The following is a 16,117-nucleotide window of genomic DNA, read 5'->3' as shown; positions in this document are numbered from 1 at the left end:
TTCATTATTACCATGCTTCCAACATAGGTGCTGTGAATGGCCACTCATCTAGGGACACATTACCTCTAACCAACCAAGTTCCAAAATGCCAAAACTAGAGAAATAGAAGCCGCAGGCAGGACTTTGTTATGTTACATATAGGTCCTTGACAAGATAATGATGTGCAATATATGATTATTTGTGGGAATTCATTTTCTCGTCTAAGGCACTCTAACTTTGCATGATTGATATCCATCGATATTCCTCTTTCTCAGTTACATATGTCACATGTTTGAGAGTCCTATCATGGAATAGCCTGGGCACCATCCTCCGTATAGTAACCGCTGTTCATCATGGAATTCAGCAGATTTACAATTTTGCTCATGCAAACTAGCTCCTAATCAACTACGACATGTAACGTTACTTGTATCATTTTTTATAGTTTTATTCAAGAGACGATATTTATCTTTATACCAAGATATACCTCACCATCACACTTTGAGCAGCTTGTAGTACATTTTTGACACTAGGAAATGTATATGACAAGAAGGTAAAACCAACAGTAACAGATCAACATATTTACATTTACTACAACATGACACATTAGTCTTAAAGGTGCACTGGACACACAGTCATATAACATCTTGGCTGTCAGCTCTAAAGCAACATATCTACCAGATCTCCTGGTATTGGTCCCATAGACATATCTATACCTGAACTACTATATCACTGAAACTTCCACCATGTGAAATTATCAACTCTACAAGAATATATATTACAAAAACATAGGTAGTGCACAAAATGGGTGCAACAACTTAACGACAAAAAAAGATACTATATATATATTACTCAGACACTCATACCAACTAATTTGTGCACATCAATATGATAAAATTGAGAAGTCAATCTCTGACATAAGTCAATCTCTAGGCCCTTCATGGATCTTTCCCCCTTCAATGATGAGGTGAAAGTCTTACTAACTGTTCTGGTTAAAAACCAAAGGGACAATATCCAACATCAATGCATGTACTGGAGTCAAAACCCTGTCACTTAGAGACTTAAGAGTGTTTGAGAGTGTTTTCTTGCACATTAATAAGCTAGTTCTGCACATAGTAGATGATCTCGTTTGTGTCATATCCTGTCACAGCGAATGCCCTCCCGTCCGGACTGGTGAACTTGGCTCCACACAGCTGTATGTCTGTCACACATTCTGAATGGACATGTTCAACCTACAGGACAACAAATTGGACACAGTGAGATCATTCACATATTGAAATAAATGCATAAGACACCATTTGTGATCTTGTGACACTTTCAAAATCCTGTCCTGAATTACTGTAAATCACTTTGATATAGCGGTCGGTAATCTTAGTGGTTGGGGGAAAAGGGAGTAGTTCACTGCATTTAATTTTAACGGTGGGAACAAACATTACTGTCTCAAATGTTAGTTATCAAATATTTGCAATGATGACATTTGAGCGGTCAACTAGTGGCCATTGAATTAGCTAGAATTAAGGTACAGTTCACAAATCATTGACAAGAAGTACAGTATCAACATAATCATGATGACACAGCAAAGGTACATGTACCAGACAATAGTTCTGTTTGGAAAAGGGAAAAGCAAACATATCAGCATCCTGAAGACTAATTGATCGCTAAGTAATAACTTTATGTGTCCAGTATAGACCGTTTTGAAAACAGCAGGGAGGTAAAAAGATTGTTTGAAAAGCATGGTCACACAGCATACATTTTGGAAGCCCACATGTACTCACCTCTGTTGTGTTACCCTTTTTGAGCTGCCAAATACGGGCATATGAGTCTTCACTTGCTGATATTAGCTGTAGAAAATAAAAAAAACAATTTCAGTACTGCATGCAATGAATATACATTTGTACATATTCATGCACATGAAACAATATTTGACATATTTTCCCCAGGCCACAACACTTGTTCTTGTTGTTTGCCTTGTAGTGCCTAAATGCGTAGCACATACAATGTATAGGACAGCAAATTTCCTTGCTGTTTTTGTACCAGATTATATTCTCACAGGGAGGGGTTGCTAGCCCTGCCCCTTTAACGTGCTTAACCCTCAAACACCCGAGTGGGGTCATTTTTGACCCAAGGCGTGGATTTTGACGTGCTATTTGAACATGTTTGATCTGAAAAAAAATCCTTCCGTGAGTTTGTCAGTAGACATCTTTTCTAACCTCTCACAATTTTCTAGGGAGATGGGCACAATACTGTTGACGTTGTATAGGATGCCAAAACATTTCTCTTACATTGATGAAGCGATGCATGGATAAAAATCAGTGAAAAAAGTGAAAAGGGAGGTTTTACTGAACAAAACATTTTGGGGTCATTTTTTTGACCCTGCTCAGTCATTTTAGTCGCAAAAATAGGTCTGGGTGTTTGAGGGTTAAGGCACCTCCTCAAACACGGAGCCCCCAATATACGTCCCTTTTGAAAGATGGGTGCAGCTCCAACTGAGATGCCCTTCCCCAGATTTCACCCAGGGTCTCCCAGTTACACCCAGGATCTCAACTGTGAGGCTGCTACAACTTGAGCTACAGGGACACTCCACAGTCCACATCACTTACCAGTCCAGATTCAGGCAACATGTCCAGTGAGCTGACCCAGCGAGCGTGGGCGCACACCTCGGCATGAATGTTACCGGTCTCTGCTCCGAACAGGCGGATGTGACCGGTACTGTACGCTGCGATGACTGTGTCCTTCCACAGACATATGCAGCAGGCTGGGTTCCTGTGGGAGAACCATGAGTGACATTGTAGTTGTAGCAACTTGATCAACTGGGTTTTGCAAGACAAAGTGAAACTGTGGACATAATGATAATCATATAATGACAGCTTTATCTTCTAACAAATTTAGACTTCTAGGGATGATAGCTCCCGTCACTGGCCCATCTAGAGAATTAGTATTGAGCCCATAAGAGGTACATTTTGTAATTCTGACCAAAAGTATAGGATACTCAAGTCTAGATTAACATGTTACAATCTTAGAGAAAATATGCCCAAGCATTTCTGGAATTTTCCATCTTCAAAAACATACCGACTCCCAGAGATTCGTGTCACTTCCACAAACTTTGGTCCCTTCCAGACGATGATATTTCCACTGTCGTCAGCCGTGACAACAGTGTCGCCTGTGTGCCCAGTGCTGGTGATGTCAGTGATAGCAGAGGAATGACCCTTCATGGTCTCTGTTAATGTCACATTCGGACCCTTGGGGGGAATGTTGAAGCACAGCACATTGCCCGAGGAAGTACCTAATATGTCAGGCAAAAAAACTCAAATATCAAAATGTTGGCATTGATTGTAATTTCAAGTCTCCAAATTGTCACGTATTTCTTAACTGTTTTTCAAGCAAACATGCTAAACTCAAATTTCATGCACATGTAGTCTTATAATGAAGTTATATGCAAAGAAGATATAATATCACATCAGTATCTATGTCTATCATCTATGTCTACACCCACTTTCTCTTCAAAACTGCTAACCTTCTTCCAGTTTAACCCTGTCCCATACATAAATTACCTATTCCCAATACAAAAACCATTTTTCTCTTCAGCAGACTCGCATATATAAATCCATGTGTCCATTTGCCCTAGCAATGAGCTTTACTGACCAACACAGATGAGGCTCCCTGCCACCGGTGCTACACCTCTTGCAAATGTGCTGTATCCTGGGAGGAGGGAGAAGACATGTTCAAATGTGTCTACACAAAACAATTACAATCAGGTCACAAATTTATGATGAATTGAGTGAAACAAGTGCGGCCATTGCTGTGAAAGTGTCAGACAATATCCAGTTAATCCTACCATGTATATTATCATGTACAGATATTGAAATTGCAGCAATTTGTGGTCCAAAAGTTCTGATTAAAACAGCATAGCCAATACTTGAGTGTAAACTCTACCTTGCATGACAATACAGGCACCAACAAATGTACATGCATCATCTTCACTCACCGCTGACACTCTCTGCAGCTCCTAGGGCGTGCCAGAAAACCATGATGGCCCCGTCCTGTTCAAATATCTGTCAACACAAATAGCAGCACTGTTCACACCTATTTGGAACTTTTAGATACTTATATCATTCTCCTATAGAGAGATACATTTCGATTCATTTTCTAGATGCTATAGTAAAAACTCTTAGATTTGACATTTCAGAAGTAATGCACTGAGGCAACTGCAGTATGGCTCTTATGCACTAGAGGGCACTGCTTCCAGGTACCTATTACAGCAACTACCCTTTCACACTGGGTACTGAAACTAGAGTTATATGGTAAAGTGAACCTTATTTCCAAAAAAGGTATTGCAGACTAACCATACGTAACAGATGGGATCTAACTTTGAACATGAATTCATGTCATTGACACCACAGAACATCAATGTTCCTGGCTGAAATTGTGCCTACAAACTACCATAAGCTGTTTAACGTTGGAGGAATAATTTCAAGTGCAAACTTGTCATTTGTCATATTGATAGACAATTTGGACATTACAAACCTGCACTCCCTTCTGTGATGTAATGACAAGCAGGTTTCTTGTTGCCAGTTGACACCATTTGGCCTGGGACACAAGAAAATGACTGTATGTACAGTATTGAACATCCTACTAACAAAAGCCGATCAAGTTTCTATACAGTACTATACACATTTAACTCCTGGAAATGGTATTACAAGATGTCAAAGAGCAGCATGCAGGATTTTACTCTCGTAATTATCACATCAACAAATACTAGTGTCCATCCTACATCTTTGTTTACATGTTCTCTATGCAACTTATCCTGCTTGGTGATCATTTCAATCATTTTTTCATAACCGACAGTCTTTATTTAACATCTCCCTAAAGAATGGAACAGTGGCACTCTTCCATCCTGTTCTAATCCCAGCTCGATCCTGTTGATTTTCAATGTTAGGGTATTTAGTTTTTCTTCCGATATTTCCCCAGCTAAGCCTGTAATTTTGTTCAAAACTGGAAATGTAAAGCTGAAGCTGCAGGAAATGACTTCCATTTATGTCAGAAAAAGGCAAAATGCAAAAGCTGCTCTCCTTTTGAAGGGGTGTGCACCCCCTCCAGACCTCCCCCCTCGAAACATGTATCCTGTGCTTGGCACCCTGAATGTTGCTTTAATTGTTGTTTTTTAATATGGGCCCTTGGCCTAATACAAAGATTAAACCATAGTCTGTGGGTGATTTTACTATGCCAATCTAGTGTATGCTGGGGGCACAGTCACACCTGTAGAACCATGGACCCTGTGTGTTGTCCAGCTTCCCGGCAGGTAACCTGTAACAACAACAACAAGGGAACTCCAATGAGCTTTGATAGAAGAGGTGAGTTTTAGGACAATCCTTGTTAGAAAACATCAAATATACAAATGCATAGATAAACATGTAGCCACAGGGAAGATAACAGTGACAAAAACTGGGGATAACGAATTCCTGTAGGTGTATGCTGATTGTTCATTGATACCCAGACAACCCCCAACCCAACACCACAGCACACACACAGCCCATCCGATCCTCCCAGTAATAACATCAGTTGCCTTCCCTCAAGCCCACCCACAGCTTGACCCATCTTTTTCTCAAGGAAATTCCATTAGAGTCCAAACCCCCTTTCAGTCCAGGAAGGGTAGCCTGCTAAGATAGAACACCCCACTAGCCCTACCCACCTTTTCCGGGAACCCAGTTATTTAACGACATCATCAACAACAACAACATAAAATACATACAACTGTTACCAAAAGGCTGCAATCTATTTTGCTGATTGGTCTAGAAATTGTTTGCAAAAATGGTCAAAGATACAATTTACGAATGAAGTTATCAGAAAATTATTATGTTTTAAAAATAAAGTTTTTCTTGAAATAATTTGTTCCTCATGATCGGAACTTGGAATGGGCTCTATCAACGGAACATATTCAAATCGTTATCAGTATCAAGGTATACTCTAACCCGTTTTCTTTGCTTGCTTTTCTTTAATATGATGTAGCAAGGAGATGATATGTCTCCCTTGTATAAACCTTCATGGATGGAGATATTATTTTGTCACCCACCTGTCTGTGGTGAAAATTCTGCTGCCCCTCCCCTGTCACCGGCCCGGACACCGTCACCAGGTTTACCGCTGATCGGTGCACCACGGCGTGGGTCGTCAGGTTCTTCTCGGGGATGCGGTTCAGAGAAAGATTGTTGCACAGTGCGCTGGCACTTCCCCGCAGAGGAATCGTCTTGCTTTTAGAGTACATGTTGGTGGCACACAGGTGTCTGGCGTTGGTTTCTGCTGGAACTATGTGTTTAGATTATCTTTCGCACGGCTTCATGGGATCGATATAGCTGTTCATTGTGAAGAACATGCTGCCTAAAATATAGCTTCCAATAATCCCACAAATTTAGATCATACGTACAACAAGAACAAGACAAACTAATAAAAAAATCAATAGCAATGACAAAAATAAGATTCATACAAACTTTTTAGTGTTGTTTGACTTTATTTTGATATTTTGAAATTGCTTTAGCAGGGCCATTGAATGTAATGTTTGCGAACTGCCCCCTGTGAAGTAAAATGAAGATGGCAGGCATGGGTCGGCGCGGTTTGAAGCTCAGTCACATGAAGCCTCAGGAGGCCTACAGGTACGCTTATCTGTCCAGTGATCCACTGATGTACAAGCTAGTTGGTTCATGCATTTTTTTGTGTAAAAATTCTTAAACACATTCAATCTAAATGTATATTCAAAGCCCAGTTTAAAATGCAACATCACAACATCTAGTTTACCCCCCACCCCAGCCATCTTGGTGTTCGATCCTTCGTTTTCTATCCTAGCTGGGGTTTTATAACGTTATATGTTCAAGGCTAGTCGTAGTACAGGTTAAAAATGGCCTTAAGAGCACCCAAAGCATTAAAGGGCGTTAAAACTGCAAATGTTCGGGATATTAAAGGCAATCTCAGCCAATCTGTATAAAATTGACATAATTTCCTTTTGCCAGCACACATGCATCATTATTTCATACTTTGGGCGTTTACAAAAGAGATCACAGAATAAATTCGCAAAAGGGGTATAATCAGCCCAGAATCCAGCCGTAACCGTGTTTTTTGGCTGCGTGACGTCACAATGTCCGACCACATTGAGCCATGGCCACGTGATTGATTCTCCAGAAGCATTCGGGACACATCGGTCAGAATCCCCCACGTTCAGAAAATTTGAAATAATGGCTGCTTTCCAAGCGGCGCAGGCAGTGCTCAGATTTCCAATGAGTTCCCAACACTCAACGGCATCGCAAACTTTGCTCCATTAAGGTCGATATGCAATGTGATAGTGTTATAATTTTAATCTTACTATGGATAGGAATCACTAGAAAATTGATTTTGAAAATCTGACTTTCAACGAGTTAATAATGCTACGTTACTGCAGTGGCCCCCTAGCGGCTTGTTTGGAACTGCAGGTTAGCAGATCGTCATGATTTTTGGTATGTTGATAGCTTAGTTATATCAAGGAGGTTAAACCTCCTTGGTTATATGATGAACTTTTTCATCTTATTTCCTCCTCTGCAGTGATGCTGCCATAAGGACCAACAATGCAATCCTGGAGTTCTGCAGGACTTCCTTCTCAGGACTGTCGGGAGCCACGGCAGGCGTGCTGGGACTAACGGCCCTGTATGGCTTCATCTTCTACTTTGTGGCCTCCCTGCTCATGTCCTTACTGCTGATTCTGAAGGCTGGCAGCAGCTGGGGGAGGTACTTCAAATCTCGCTGGAGGATCTTCACAAGCGGGCTGATGGGAGGACTGTTCACATACGTCTTGTCATGGACATTTGTATACGGCATGGTTCATGTCTATTGATGCCTGTGCTCACGATTCTGATGGGTGAAATCTTCATCCTCAAGGACAGTATTCTGTAGCAGAACCTCTGCCTACTGTTTCCCCTTGACATTGACAGCATTTGTCTCTTCTTTATTCAGATGTGAAGCATCATTGAGCTTTGAATCGCAATATCTGTGTTGATAGATGTTATGCTGTCATTTTCATTTTGTTGAATTTGTTATGCAAGGTTGTTTTTTTCTCATATCAACAAAGGTATTGTGTGTTCTAGTACTGTACTCTCACGTATGATAATATAAGTGGTGATAAGTATATAGATGTAACCTTTGACCTCAAACCATGATTTTCTACATGGTAATTTCAGAGAGCAGTGTTTTGATTCAAACAAGAGGTTAGCTAATGCAATACAGATAATTTCAACAGAAAGTCTTAAGTAGAAACTGTGGAGAAATTAGTAAAAGGAAACTGTACAAGATCCATGGAAAGATGTGTGTTTGTAGCAAGGTACAGTGTAGTCTACACTGTACCTTGCTTAGTATATTTGGAAACTTATGTGCAGCTTTTTGTGCTGGTTCTCATTTTATATGGAAGCCAGGATTTATGAGTAAATCACACAAATATTGAGAAGTGCTGAGAAAGCACTGAGACTAGACACCACCAATACAAGACTAAAGTATTAGTTTTGTATGCTGAACATGATTTTGCATGCTGTAGCCTGTAGTATCATAATTTGTACAGTATTTGAAAAGAGATGTTTTTGAGACAATATGATTTTATAGAGTGAAGGTTAAGTAAGTACATTGTGCTTGTATGTTGGTATTGGCATGGAAATATGCATCAACCATGATTCAGAAAGTGATAAAAGTCAGTACTTTAATTTCTTTGTAGAAGAATATGTACATGTACAAATACAAGAGTGGAACCCCAAGAAACAGTTCTATTGGTCTCTATTACATAAGGTATTAAGTTGTGATGTAAAAAATCTCACTCTCTAGTACTCCCAAGTTTCTGGTTTCTAACATGTAGAATTCAACATTCAAGCAATGGGAAGTGCATTTATGGTATGGTTAAAACTCTTATATATACATCTACTGCAATTGCCAGTTGTGCTGTAGAAGACATCACCATATTTTACAGTAGTCTTAGCCTTACCTAAAAATGGTGGCTCTGAGGAACCTTTCACAACTTAAAATCAACAATTTTCTTACATACATACATACAGCCAAACATAGGTTAGCGCCAAATTCTAATAAGGGGATTAAAGACATAGTCTCAATCTGGGAAAAGAACTTGCATCAATATTGGGAAGGGATTCATATCTCTCCAAACAAGCCAATTTTGTGGGCAAAACTCTTGCTTCAGTTGAATCCAAAAAGAAGCCAATGGTATTCAGGAACCCTAGACTAGAACTAGAGGAATTCAGCCTTGGTTGTCCCCTAGTTCTCCCCACCCTCCTCTGCCTCAGCTGCTGGCTCCTCTGCAGGGGCCTCTTCACCCCCCTCTGCTTCAGTGGGTTCTTCTGCCTCAGCATTCCCCTCCTCTGCAGCTGCCTCCTCTGCTGCAGGCTCTTCCTCTGTGGCGCCCTCTGCCTGTTCAGCTGGCTTCTCTCCTGGAGATGGAAAAGAAATGAAGTCAATACAAACATACCAATAAGGCAAGAGAAATCCAGTCAGACCTGGTCTCATTAACCATTCACAAGACTGAGAAAAAATAGTTGAGTGTTTGCTCCCGTCAAAATTCCTACTGATTTTGCTTTGTGTATGGAGCAATTTTGGTTGTTGGATTTGGTTGTTGAGAGTAGCCTTGATGATAAGTGTTCTGGTCCCTACCTTCAGCTTCCTCTGGTGCAGTCTCCCCCTCTGCTGGCTCAGCAGGCTCCTCTGGCTCCTGAACAGCCCTGAGAGTGATGGGGGTGATCTTCCCTGCCTTCCACTTGGGGATGGTCACCATCATGGGCTCTTCTTCCTCCTCACCCCCAGCAGCCTTCATTGAAGTACAGATATTGAGTTAACCACCAATCAATGCTATAAATGCAAAAAGTACATACACCCTTCTTTGATGTTATTTTCTTTCCTACTGTACTCGTATGTAACTGATTTAAGTTACAGTAGGTTCTAGAATATTCTACAGATTAGAGTAAGCTGCTGCCAGCAGCAGAACTTAGTAGCATGACTCCACCCACCTGTTCCACAGCGATGTACTCTCCGTGCTGTTCACAGCCGATGTCGAAGATGTACTTTCCCGGTCCTGATGGGTGACCAGCCATGAAGCTCCCCTGGTAGCGATGGTTCAGATGGACCATCTCCCCGGCTCCGTCTGGCTTTCCATTTACCCACGTGCCTACGTACTTGCTTCCTGTTTCCTTGTACGTGTAAGTGCCTTGCCCGTGTCTTTGATGGTTTTGCCACTCGCCTTCAAAAGTGTCTCCATTTACGTAGAAGTAAACGCCATATCCATGCCGTTGGTCGTCTACCCAGCTGCCTTCATACTTGGAGCCATCAGGATAGATGAAGGTGCCCTGGCCATGTTTCTTACCCTTGATGTATTCTCCTATGTACCGGGCACCGTTCTTGAATCTGGAAAGCAAGATGATTGATACTGAGCAAAATTACAAATCTGGAAAAAGAGGAGGAAAGAATGGAGGAATCCAAGAGTGAGACAAAGGGACCACTTGTATGACATAAGTAACTCTGACAAGATATGTTAGAAACAATGTGACAAAACCTGATGTATGTTTTAAACTTTTGATTATTCGATTAATTTAGCCATCATGATGTGCCCTGAATCTCAATTTTGCATTTATGGTAGAATGGCCAACTCTTTGAAGAGCCGAATCATGATTACGAGGTGATATATAAAGAGAGTTGCCTTAACACTGACTATGAATACCCAAAACAGTTTCCTTGTACCTGTAAGTGCCAGACCCATGCCTCTTGCCGTGTTCGTACTGTCCCTCAAATGTGTCTCCGTTGGGGAGGGTCGCCTTGCCGTAACCGTGCCTCTCGCCCTCCTCGTTCCTGTCCCCCTCGTACTCGCCCAAGTACGGCCCGGCCTCTTCTTCAAACTCTTCTGAACCTATATCAGACATGATGCACTACCTGTGATCGTAGTTAGACTAGAATGTACTGGATAAGATGAGCAGGACGTGCCAAGCCGACTGTTCCTCTGTGAAAACGGGGCGAATGTTTTGTTGCCACTGGAAACAACAGTCTCGTTGACATCTCGCAACCACAGCAAACCGCAACGTTAAACCATTACAAAATTTGCCTTCTGTTTCTTTTAGTAAAGACACACTCGGCAGTATGTACGCATTTTTATCAACTTTGCAATTTTATTGAATCAAAAATTAGCAGTTTTGTGACATTTTACCTTATTATTACGACACATGAAAGTGGCTGATACTTTTTAGTACACATGCGGTTAAAGTGTACATTTCTTCTCGCGAGAAAAGGCGAGAAAGTATCCACGCCCACATTGCGCTTGCGCACATTTTAGGGCATTCCTCCGGCCTGTTCATTTTGCCTCAACGACTTTTCCGTCTCTCTTTCCTTGGATTTCTCAGGATTCCTGCTGTGTACCCGGCCAGATGTCACCTGTAAGGCTCCCCGGGACCATATAGCACCCCTGGACAAGGGATTGTGGTGGGTTCTGTTGGAACTGACTGCGGAAAAGCGGCGTGATTCTGTACCGGAAGTTGGGCGGTCTCGAGGCGTTGGAGGGAAGCTGACACGAGCCAGGATCTGAGCTGGTACGGAATTTCGATTGTCGATTTTTGTGTTGTCTTGCCTCATCAGATCTCTGCATGACACGATGGGGAAGTGGCTGTCAAAGATCTTCGGGAACAAGGAGATGCGTATTCTCATGCTGGGACTCGACGCAGCGGGGAAAACCACGATCCTCTACAAGCTGAAGCTCGGACAGTCTGTGACTACCATACCCACAGTGGGCTTCAACGTGGAGACAGTCACCTACAAGAACGTCAAGTTCAACGTTTGGGACGTGGGAGGGCAGGACAAGATTCGACCGCTCTGGAGGCACTATTACACGGGAACCCAGGGGCTTATCTTTGTGGTAGACTGCGCCGATCGCGACCGGATCGACGAGGCGCGGCAGGAGCTGCACCGGATCATCAACGATCGGGAGATGCGGGACGCCGTCATTCTCATCTTCGCCAACAAGCAGGATCTGCCCGATGCCATGAAACCGCACGAGATACAGGAGAAGCTCGGGCTAACTCGCGTGCGCGATCGAAATTGGTACGTGCAACCATCGTGTGCAACGACAGGCGACGGACTGTACGAGGGACTCACATGGCTGTCCTCCAACACAAATAAGTCCTGACTGCGTGCCCCCCACCCTCTTCATATCACCGACAGAACTTAAGAGGAACTCCGCCCCTTATGATTTAATAACAGCGGGGGTGTAGGATGTGACTCACTTGAGTGAAACCGGCATCATAGGTACCCTGTTCAAATCTCTGCCTTTTGGTCGAAATCTGCATTTCAACACCATTGTGTTTTTATCTGCGTGACTATGAGAGTTAGGATCACATTTGGGTTTATAATCGTTTATTGTCTCCAGGGATATATTTGACCTCATTTTCAATGGACGTTGATAATATGTGTATTATATATGCTATAGAAATAATGAAATGAGCCGAGGTAGAGCCCTCTTTTCCTTTGGGTGTTTGTTTTAAAATTGGTTTCTGAGAATCAAATCTTGCCCTTGTGAGGTCTGTTTTCACCTGCTTGGTAAGATTTAGCATCTATTCTAATATGTGGGCACAAGCTGCAGCCCTGATTTGCTTGCGGACATTTGTATGGCTTTAACCCTTGTACATACTGTCAGAACAGAGGGACAACATTGTATAGCTGTTTAATCATAGCACATAGGTGTAGAATTTTGGAGAGAGAGAGAGTAAAAAATGACCCATCATGCTTTGTGACAAGATGTTTCCCATAATGTTTTCACGCTAGTTATATACGATGGATTTCTAATCTTCAGAACTGGCGAAATGTTTGAGAAGGTGGAGAAGTTGAACCATACTGGGCGTGTCCCACCCCCAAAATGGACCAGCAGTTTTTGTGGTTGGGTGTGTTACACTGTGTTTGTTCTTCTGAGTTAGTCACATTGACTGATTTCTCCTTTTCCAGCTTCTCAAACGTGCTGTTTTGAAGCTAAGGGATTTCCCTCAATGTAGGGTATTTTTAGTTTGACGAGGAGGATGTATGAATAAAATTCTTTAGCTGATTCCTCACCATGGCTCTGTTCTGAATGTGTTCAATGCAAGGGGTCGTTTCTTCAGTGAAGCCAAGGGTGATATATTGAGAAGGCTGCTGAAATATTGATGTCATGTGATATATGTATGCCACCCCATTCATAGGGAATGGGTGATAGTAGGTCATATTACAGCTGCGATAGTAAGATGCAGTGGCATGGATTTAGATTTCATTTACACCTTTATTCCCCTCATAATGGCTCATTTGCTGACAAAAGCCAGTAGAGAAGGGCACTAAAGTTATACATAATGTACTTGCACAGTTAATGGGATTTTGATATAGACCAGTTATTGGTAACAACTCTTTACGATACATGTAGTTGGGTTTCATAAGTCAATTATATTTGTAAACAATGCAAATGTTTGCCAACAGAAAAATACAAAAAAACAAAGAGAAACAATCACAGCAGAAGTGTTTGAAATGTGTGTTGTTTTACAGTTAACTTACAATGTCAGACGCTCAGCTTGCCTTTGCTAATCTGGCAATTATGTCTCAGCACTTCCTAATTGCCAGGGGACATAATTAAGACATAACCTACTTTTCAGTGGATTAGTGGTCGGAGTGTTATTGGGTAACAATTTCACACCCGTGTGACCGTCCAGCAACCATCCAGCAACGGACTGATAGATACACCACTCGTCTCATTATGATTATATAGCACTGCAATATCATGGTTCTCTCCATTTGGTGCTGTAAGTATACATGGTTTATGTTGGTAATATTTTTTTCCTGTTGGGAATTATGTCTTCAAGTTTATTGATTCAAATAACCATATTGCACATTTCTTCACAGATGGCAAGTTCCGATATTGCACAGTGTATTAGAGTTCATTGCACACAATATTGTGCCTTACCCTGCAGTAGATCTAGACCCTATCTACTGCTCCACTTTTTCACATATTTGTGGAAAGACCAAAAAATTAATCAAATTTCAGTGCCTTACTATTCTTAGCACAGGGCATGTTTCACTATATCAGGACAGTAGGATGTCTGTTTTTGACAGCTCTATTAATTCCCAGTGCCATGTGGTCATAATCTGTCAACACCATTATCCATCATCATGTCTCTGCTAAAAGAGGCCTCAGGTAAAGGTGTCTGTCCTTGTCTCAGTAGTCCACAGGACATATAAAACATGCAGAAGCATTTTGTGAATCCCAATGGTAGAACTCTGGAGGTCAAACAGTGCAGCCCATTTGACCTATCCTCTTTCCATTAAAAGATAAACATACAAATGTAGGGTGTTGTAAATGGGACATTCTGTTCTTTCATGGTTTTGATTCCAGGTCAAATTTCTGCATATATTAATGCTTGTCCAGTGCTTTGTTAGCATTTTGTGGTAGCAGATCTGCTGTCTTTCTGTGGAACTGAGTGGGCTACATATTATGACTTAATCTTTGGTTGTGCCATCATGACTACCACGTGCCTGTGGTAATGCTTTTTCAACTCACTAGGTTTTGATACCAGGCCAATGTAGGCAACACTGAATATTGGGCGGGGCAGCCTTGAAACAATATTCGCTGGTGTGGTCAGCGTTTTGTTCCATTCGACCATTTTGTGATAACCAGTGGGATACAATTGGTTGTAAAATTCCTGGCAGAGTTGTCTAATTTTCAACAAAGGCAATTTATATGAAGAAAGGTAGGGTGGTATTGTTATTGAATATTACCCATTAGGTTGATACTTCTGCTTATGAAATTATATAACATGTAATAACGGGTATTCTAGATACGAACTTTGACCCTCTTTATCCAGAACTGGTTCACAGATTTGCACAAGTTCTATGGACTGAAGGGAACAGGTTTCTGTGCATGAAAAATTTGCACATAAAATTTTGCACTGGAAAAAATGGTCAGTATAAAATTTTCAGACAAAAAAAATATGACCGTGTGATGTAATTTTTCATCTGTTACCTGAAATTCCTTTATCTTTGTTTTAAAAAGTGCTAATTTTTAATTCCCTTGGAAATACAGTGTAGATTGATTTGCAATAACAGGGTTGGTGTAGATTCATGTCTGCCCAGATCAACCATGCCCTAGTACTAGTACATGTATCTGGTTCAAATGTAATCCGTGATATCAGATCATCTACATGTAGAACTGTACAGTCAGTTGTGTAAATATTCCTTGTGCTCCCAAGTTTAAACAAGGATCATATAACTTCCTTGCCTAAAACAATTGAATTCATTGTTATAAGATTCCATTTCCAGAAGAGGTTAAACTATTTTCCAAAACAAAGATTAAATAATGATTTGCATGTTGAATTTGAAGAATTTTAGCTTTGAGCATTGTTACCCTGCCCCCATTGTTGTCTGCATCAGATATGAGGCAGTGGTCATTCTGAGATACATGTAGCTTTGGTTTTGTGATCCATGCATGTTCCCTTAGGATCCTACCAACATTGCCAGTCTCCATTAATATGTATTCATTATGACCAATATGTTGTACCAAGCACTGTAGCGTCTAATCATGAAAAAATGATCACTTTCAGGTTTCCAACATGGATGTGCCAGTTAGAGGTTGGATTTTTCTTGCCAAGGGGTGCAAATTTATTTTGTTACAGGCACAGGCGAGCTTGTACAGCCTTGTCTGCAAACCTGGGGTATGTTAACACAGGGATTGGGTTTGTTGTCTCACCAAATCCTTGTAATTTCAGGAAAACAGAGTGTAGGTCTAATCGGCAGTCATTTGCAAAACATAACTTTGAGATGTCTTCAACTTCAAGTCTTCAACTTCACTCAATCATTCCTTTTTCAATTTTTGTGGTTTTATCTTGACAAAATATTTTCATTCCAAAGATGACATTCTTCAAATGCAACAGATGTATGTTGTTCTCTTAAAAGATGGAAAAAATACTGTTAAGCATGAAGAAAGTGCACTAACTAGTAGCATTTATGTGTCATGATTGAAACAAGTTTTCTTACTGTACTGCATGTGTTAACTGTTACCATTTGACTGAAATTTGTTATTTTTTCTAAGGCAGATCACACTAATAGCCAACTTATGTATACCATCTTAGCAGTTAAACACAGTGCA

General features: G+C 41.2%; 4 protein-coding genes across 4 annotated transcripts; 2 read left to right on the top strand and 2 right to left on the bottom strand.

The window, feature by feature from the left end:
* Positions 1–760: 760 nt before the first annotated feature.
* Positions 761–6,307, bottom strand: LOC136431012 (WD repeat-containing protein 54-like). The gene is made up of 9 exons (XM_066422195.1): positions 6,047–6,307; positions 5,233–5,280; positions 4,501–4,563; positions 3,962–4,028; positions 3,619–3,675; positions 3,046–3,259; positions 2,577–2,739; positions 1,752–1,817; positions 761–1,208 (listed from the first exon to the last, which is right to left on the bottom strand). Exons 1-9 carry the CDS (start codon positions 6,233–6,235, stop codon positions 1,077–1,079), a joined length of 999 nt encoding a protein of 332 aa, XP_066278292.1. The 5' UTR covers positions 6,236–6,307; the 3' UTR covers positions 761–1,076.
* Positions 6,308–6,496: 189 nt separating this feature from the next.
* Positions 6,497–8,739, top strand: LOC136431016 (ER membrane protein complex subunit 6-like). Its single transcript, XM_066422198.1, has 2 exons — positions 6,497–6,620; positions 7,540–8,739. Exons 1-2 carry the CDS (start codon positions 6,553–6,555, stop codon positions 7,826–7,828), a joined length of 357 nt encoding a protein of 118 aa, XP_066278295.1. The 5' UTR covers positions 6,497–6,552; the 3' UTR covers positions 7,829–8,739.
* LOC136431013 (radial spoke head 1 homolog) lies at positions 8,655–11,092 on the bottom strand. The gene is made up of 4 exons (XM_066422196.1): positions 10,717–11,092; positions 9,990–10,383; positions 9,637–9,790; positions 8,655–9,416 (listed from the first exon to the last, which is right to left on the bottom strand). The coding sequence occupies exons 1-4, from the start codon at positions 10,893–10,895 to the stop codon at positions 9,244–9,246; spliced, it is 900 nt and encodes a 299-aa protein (XP_066278293.1). The 5' UTR covers positions 10,896–11,092; the 3' UTR covers positions 8,655–9,243.
* Positions 11,093–11,272: 180 nt separating this feature from the next.
* On the top strand, positions 11,273–13,064 carry LOC136431015 (ADP-ribosylation factor 6). The gene has a single exon (XM_066422197.1). The coding sequence runs from the start codon at positions 11,618–11,620 to the stop codon at positions 12,146–12,148; it is 531 nt and encodes a 176-aa protein (XP_066278294.1). The 5' UTR covers positions 11,273–11,617; the 3' UTR covers positions 12,149–13,064.
* Positions 13,065–16,117: the final 3,053 nt, after the last annotated feature.

Source organism: Branchiostoma lanceolatum, chromosome 3 (genome assembly GCF_035083965.1).
Source record: "Branchiostoma lanceolatum isolate klBraLanc5 chromosome 3, klBraLanc5.hap2, whole genome shotgun sequence".
NCBI classification, from domain to species: Eukaryota; Metazoa; Chordata; class Leptocardii; order Amphioxiformes; family Branchiostomatidae; genus Branchiostoma; species Branchiostoma lanceolatum.
The sequence above is the reverse complement of the archived record's forward strand: the minus strand, read 5'-3'. Positions and strand labels throughout refer to the sequence as shown.

Coding starts and splice junctions, on each gene's coding strand:
- LOC136431012 (XM_066422195.1), bottom strand. CDS start 6,235: ATGTACTCTAAAAGCAAGACGATTCCTCTGCGGGGAAGTGCCAGCGCA. Junction 5,281..6,046: donor AGAATTTTCACCACAGACAG/GTGGGTGACAAA, acceptor TTGTTGTTACAG/GTTACCTGCCGGGAAGCTGG. Junction 1,209..1,751: donor AAAAGGGTAACACAACAGAG/GTGAGTACATGT, acceptor GTTGTCCTGTAG/GTTGAACATGTCCATTCAGA.
- LOC136431013 (XM_066422196.1), bottom strand. CDS start 10,895: ATGTCTGATATAGGTTCAGAAGAGTTTGAAGAAGAGGCCGGGCCGTAC. Junction 10,384..10,716: donor CATGGGTCTGGCACTTACAG/GTACAAGGAAAC, acceptor CTTGCTTTCCAG/ATTCAAGAACGGTGCCCGGT. Junction 9,417..9,636: donor TGCACCAGAGGAAGCTGAAG/GTAGGGACCAGA, acceptor TTCCATCTCCAG/GAGAGAAGCCAGCTGAACAG.
- LOC136431015 (XM_066422197.1), top strand. CDS start 11,618: ATGGGGAAGTGGCTGTCAAAGATCTTCGGGAACAAGGAGATGCGTATT.
- LOC136431016 (XM_066422198.1), top strand. CDS start 6,553: ATGAAGATGGCAGGCATGGGTCGGCGCGGTTTGAAGCTCAGTCACATG. Junction 6,621..7,539: donor AAGCCTCAGGAGGCCTACAG/GTACGCTTATCT, acceptor CCTCCTCTGCAG/TGATGCTGCCATAAGGACCA.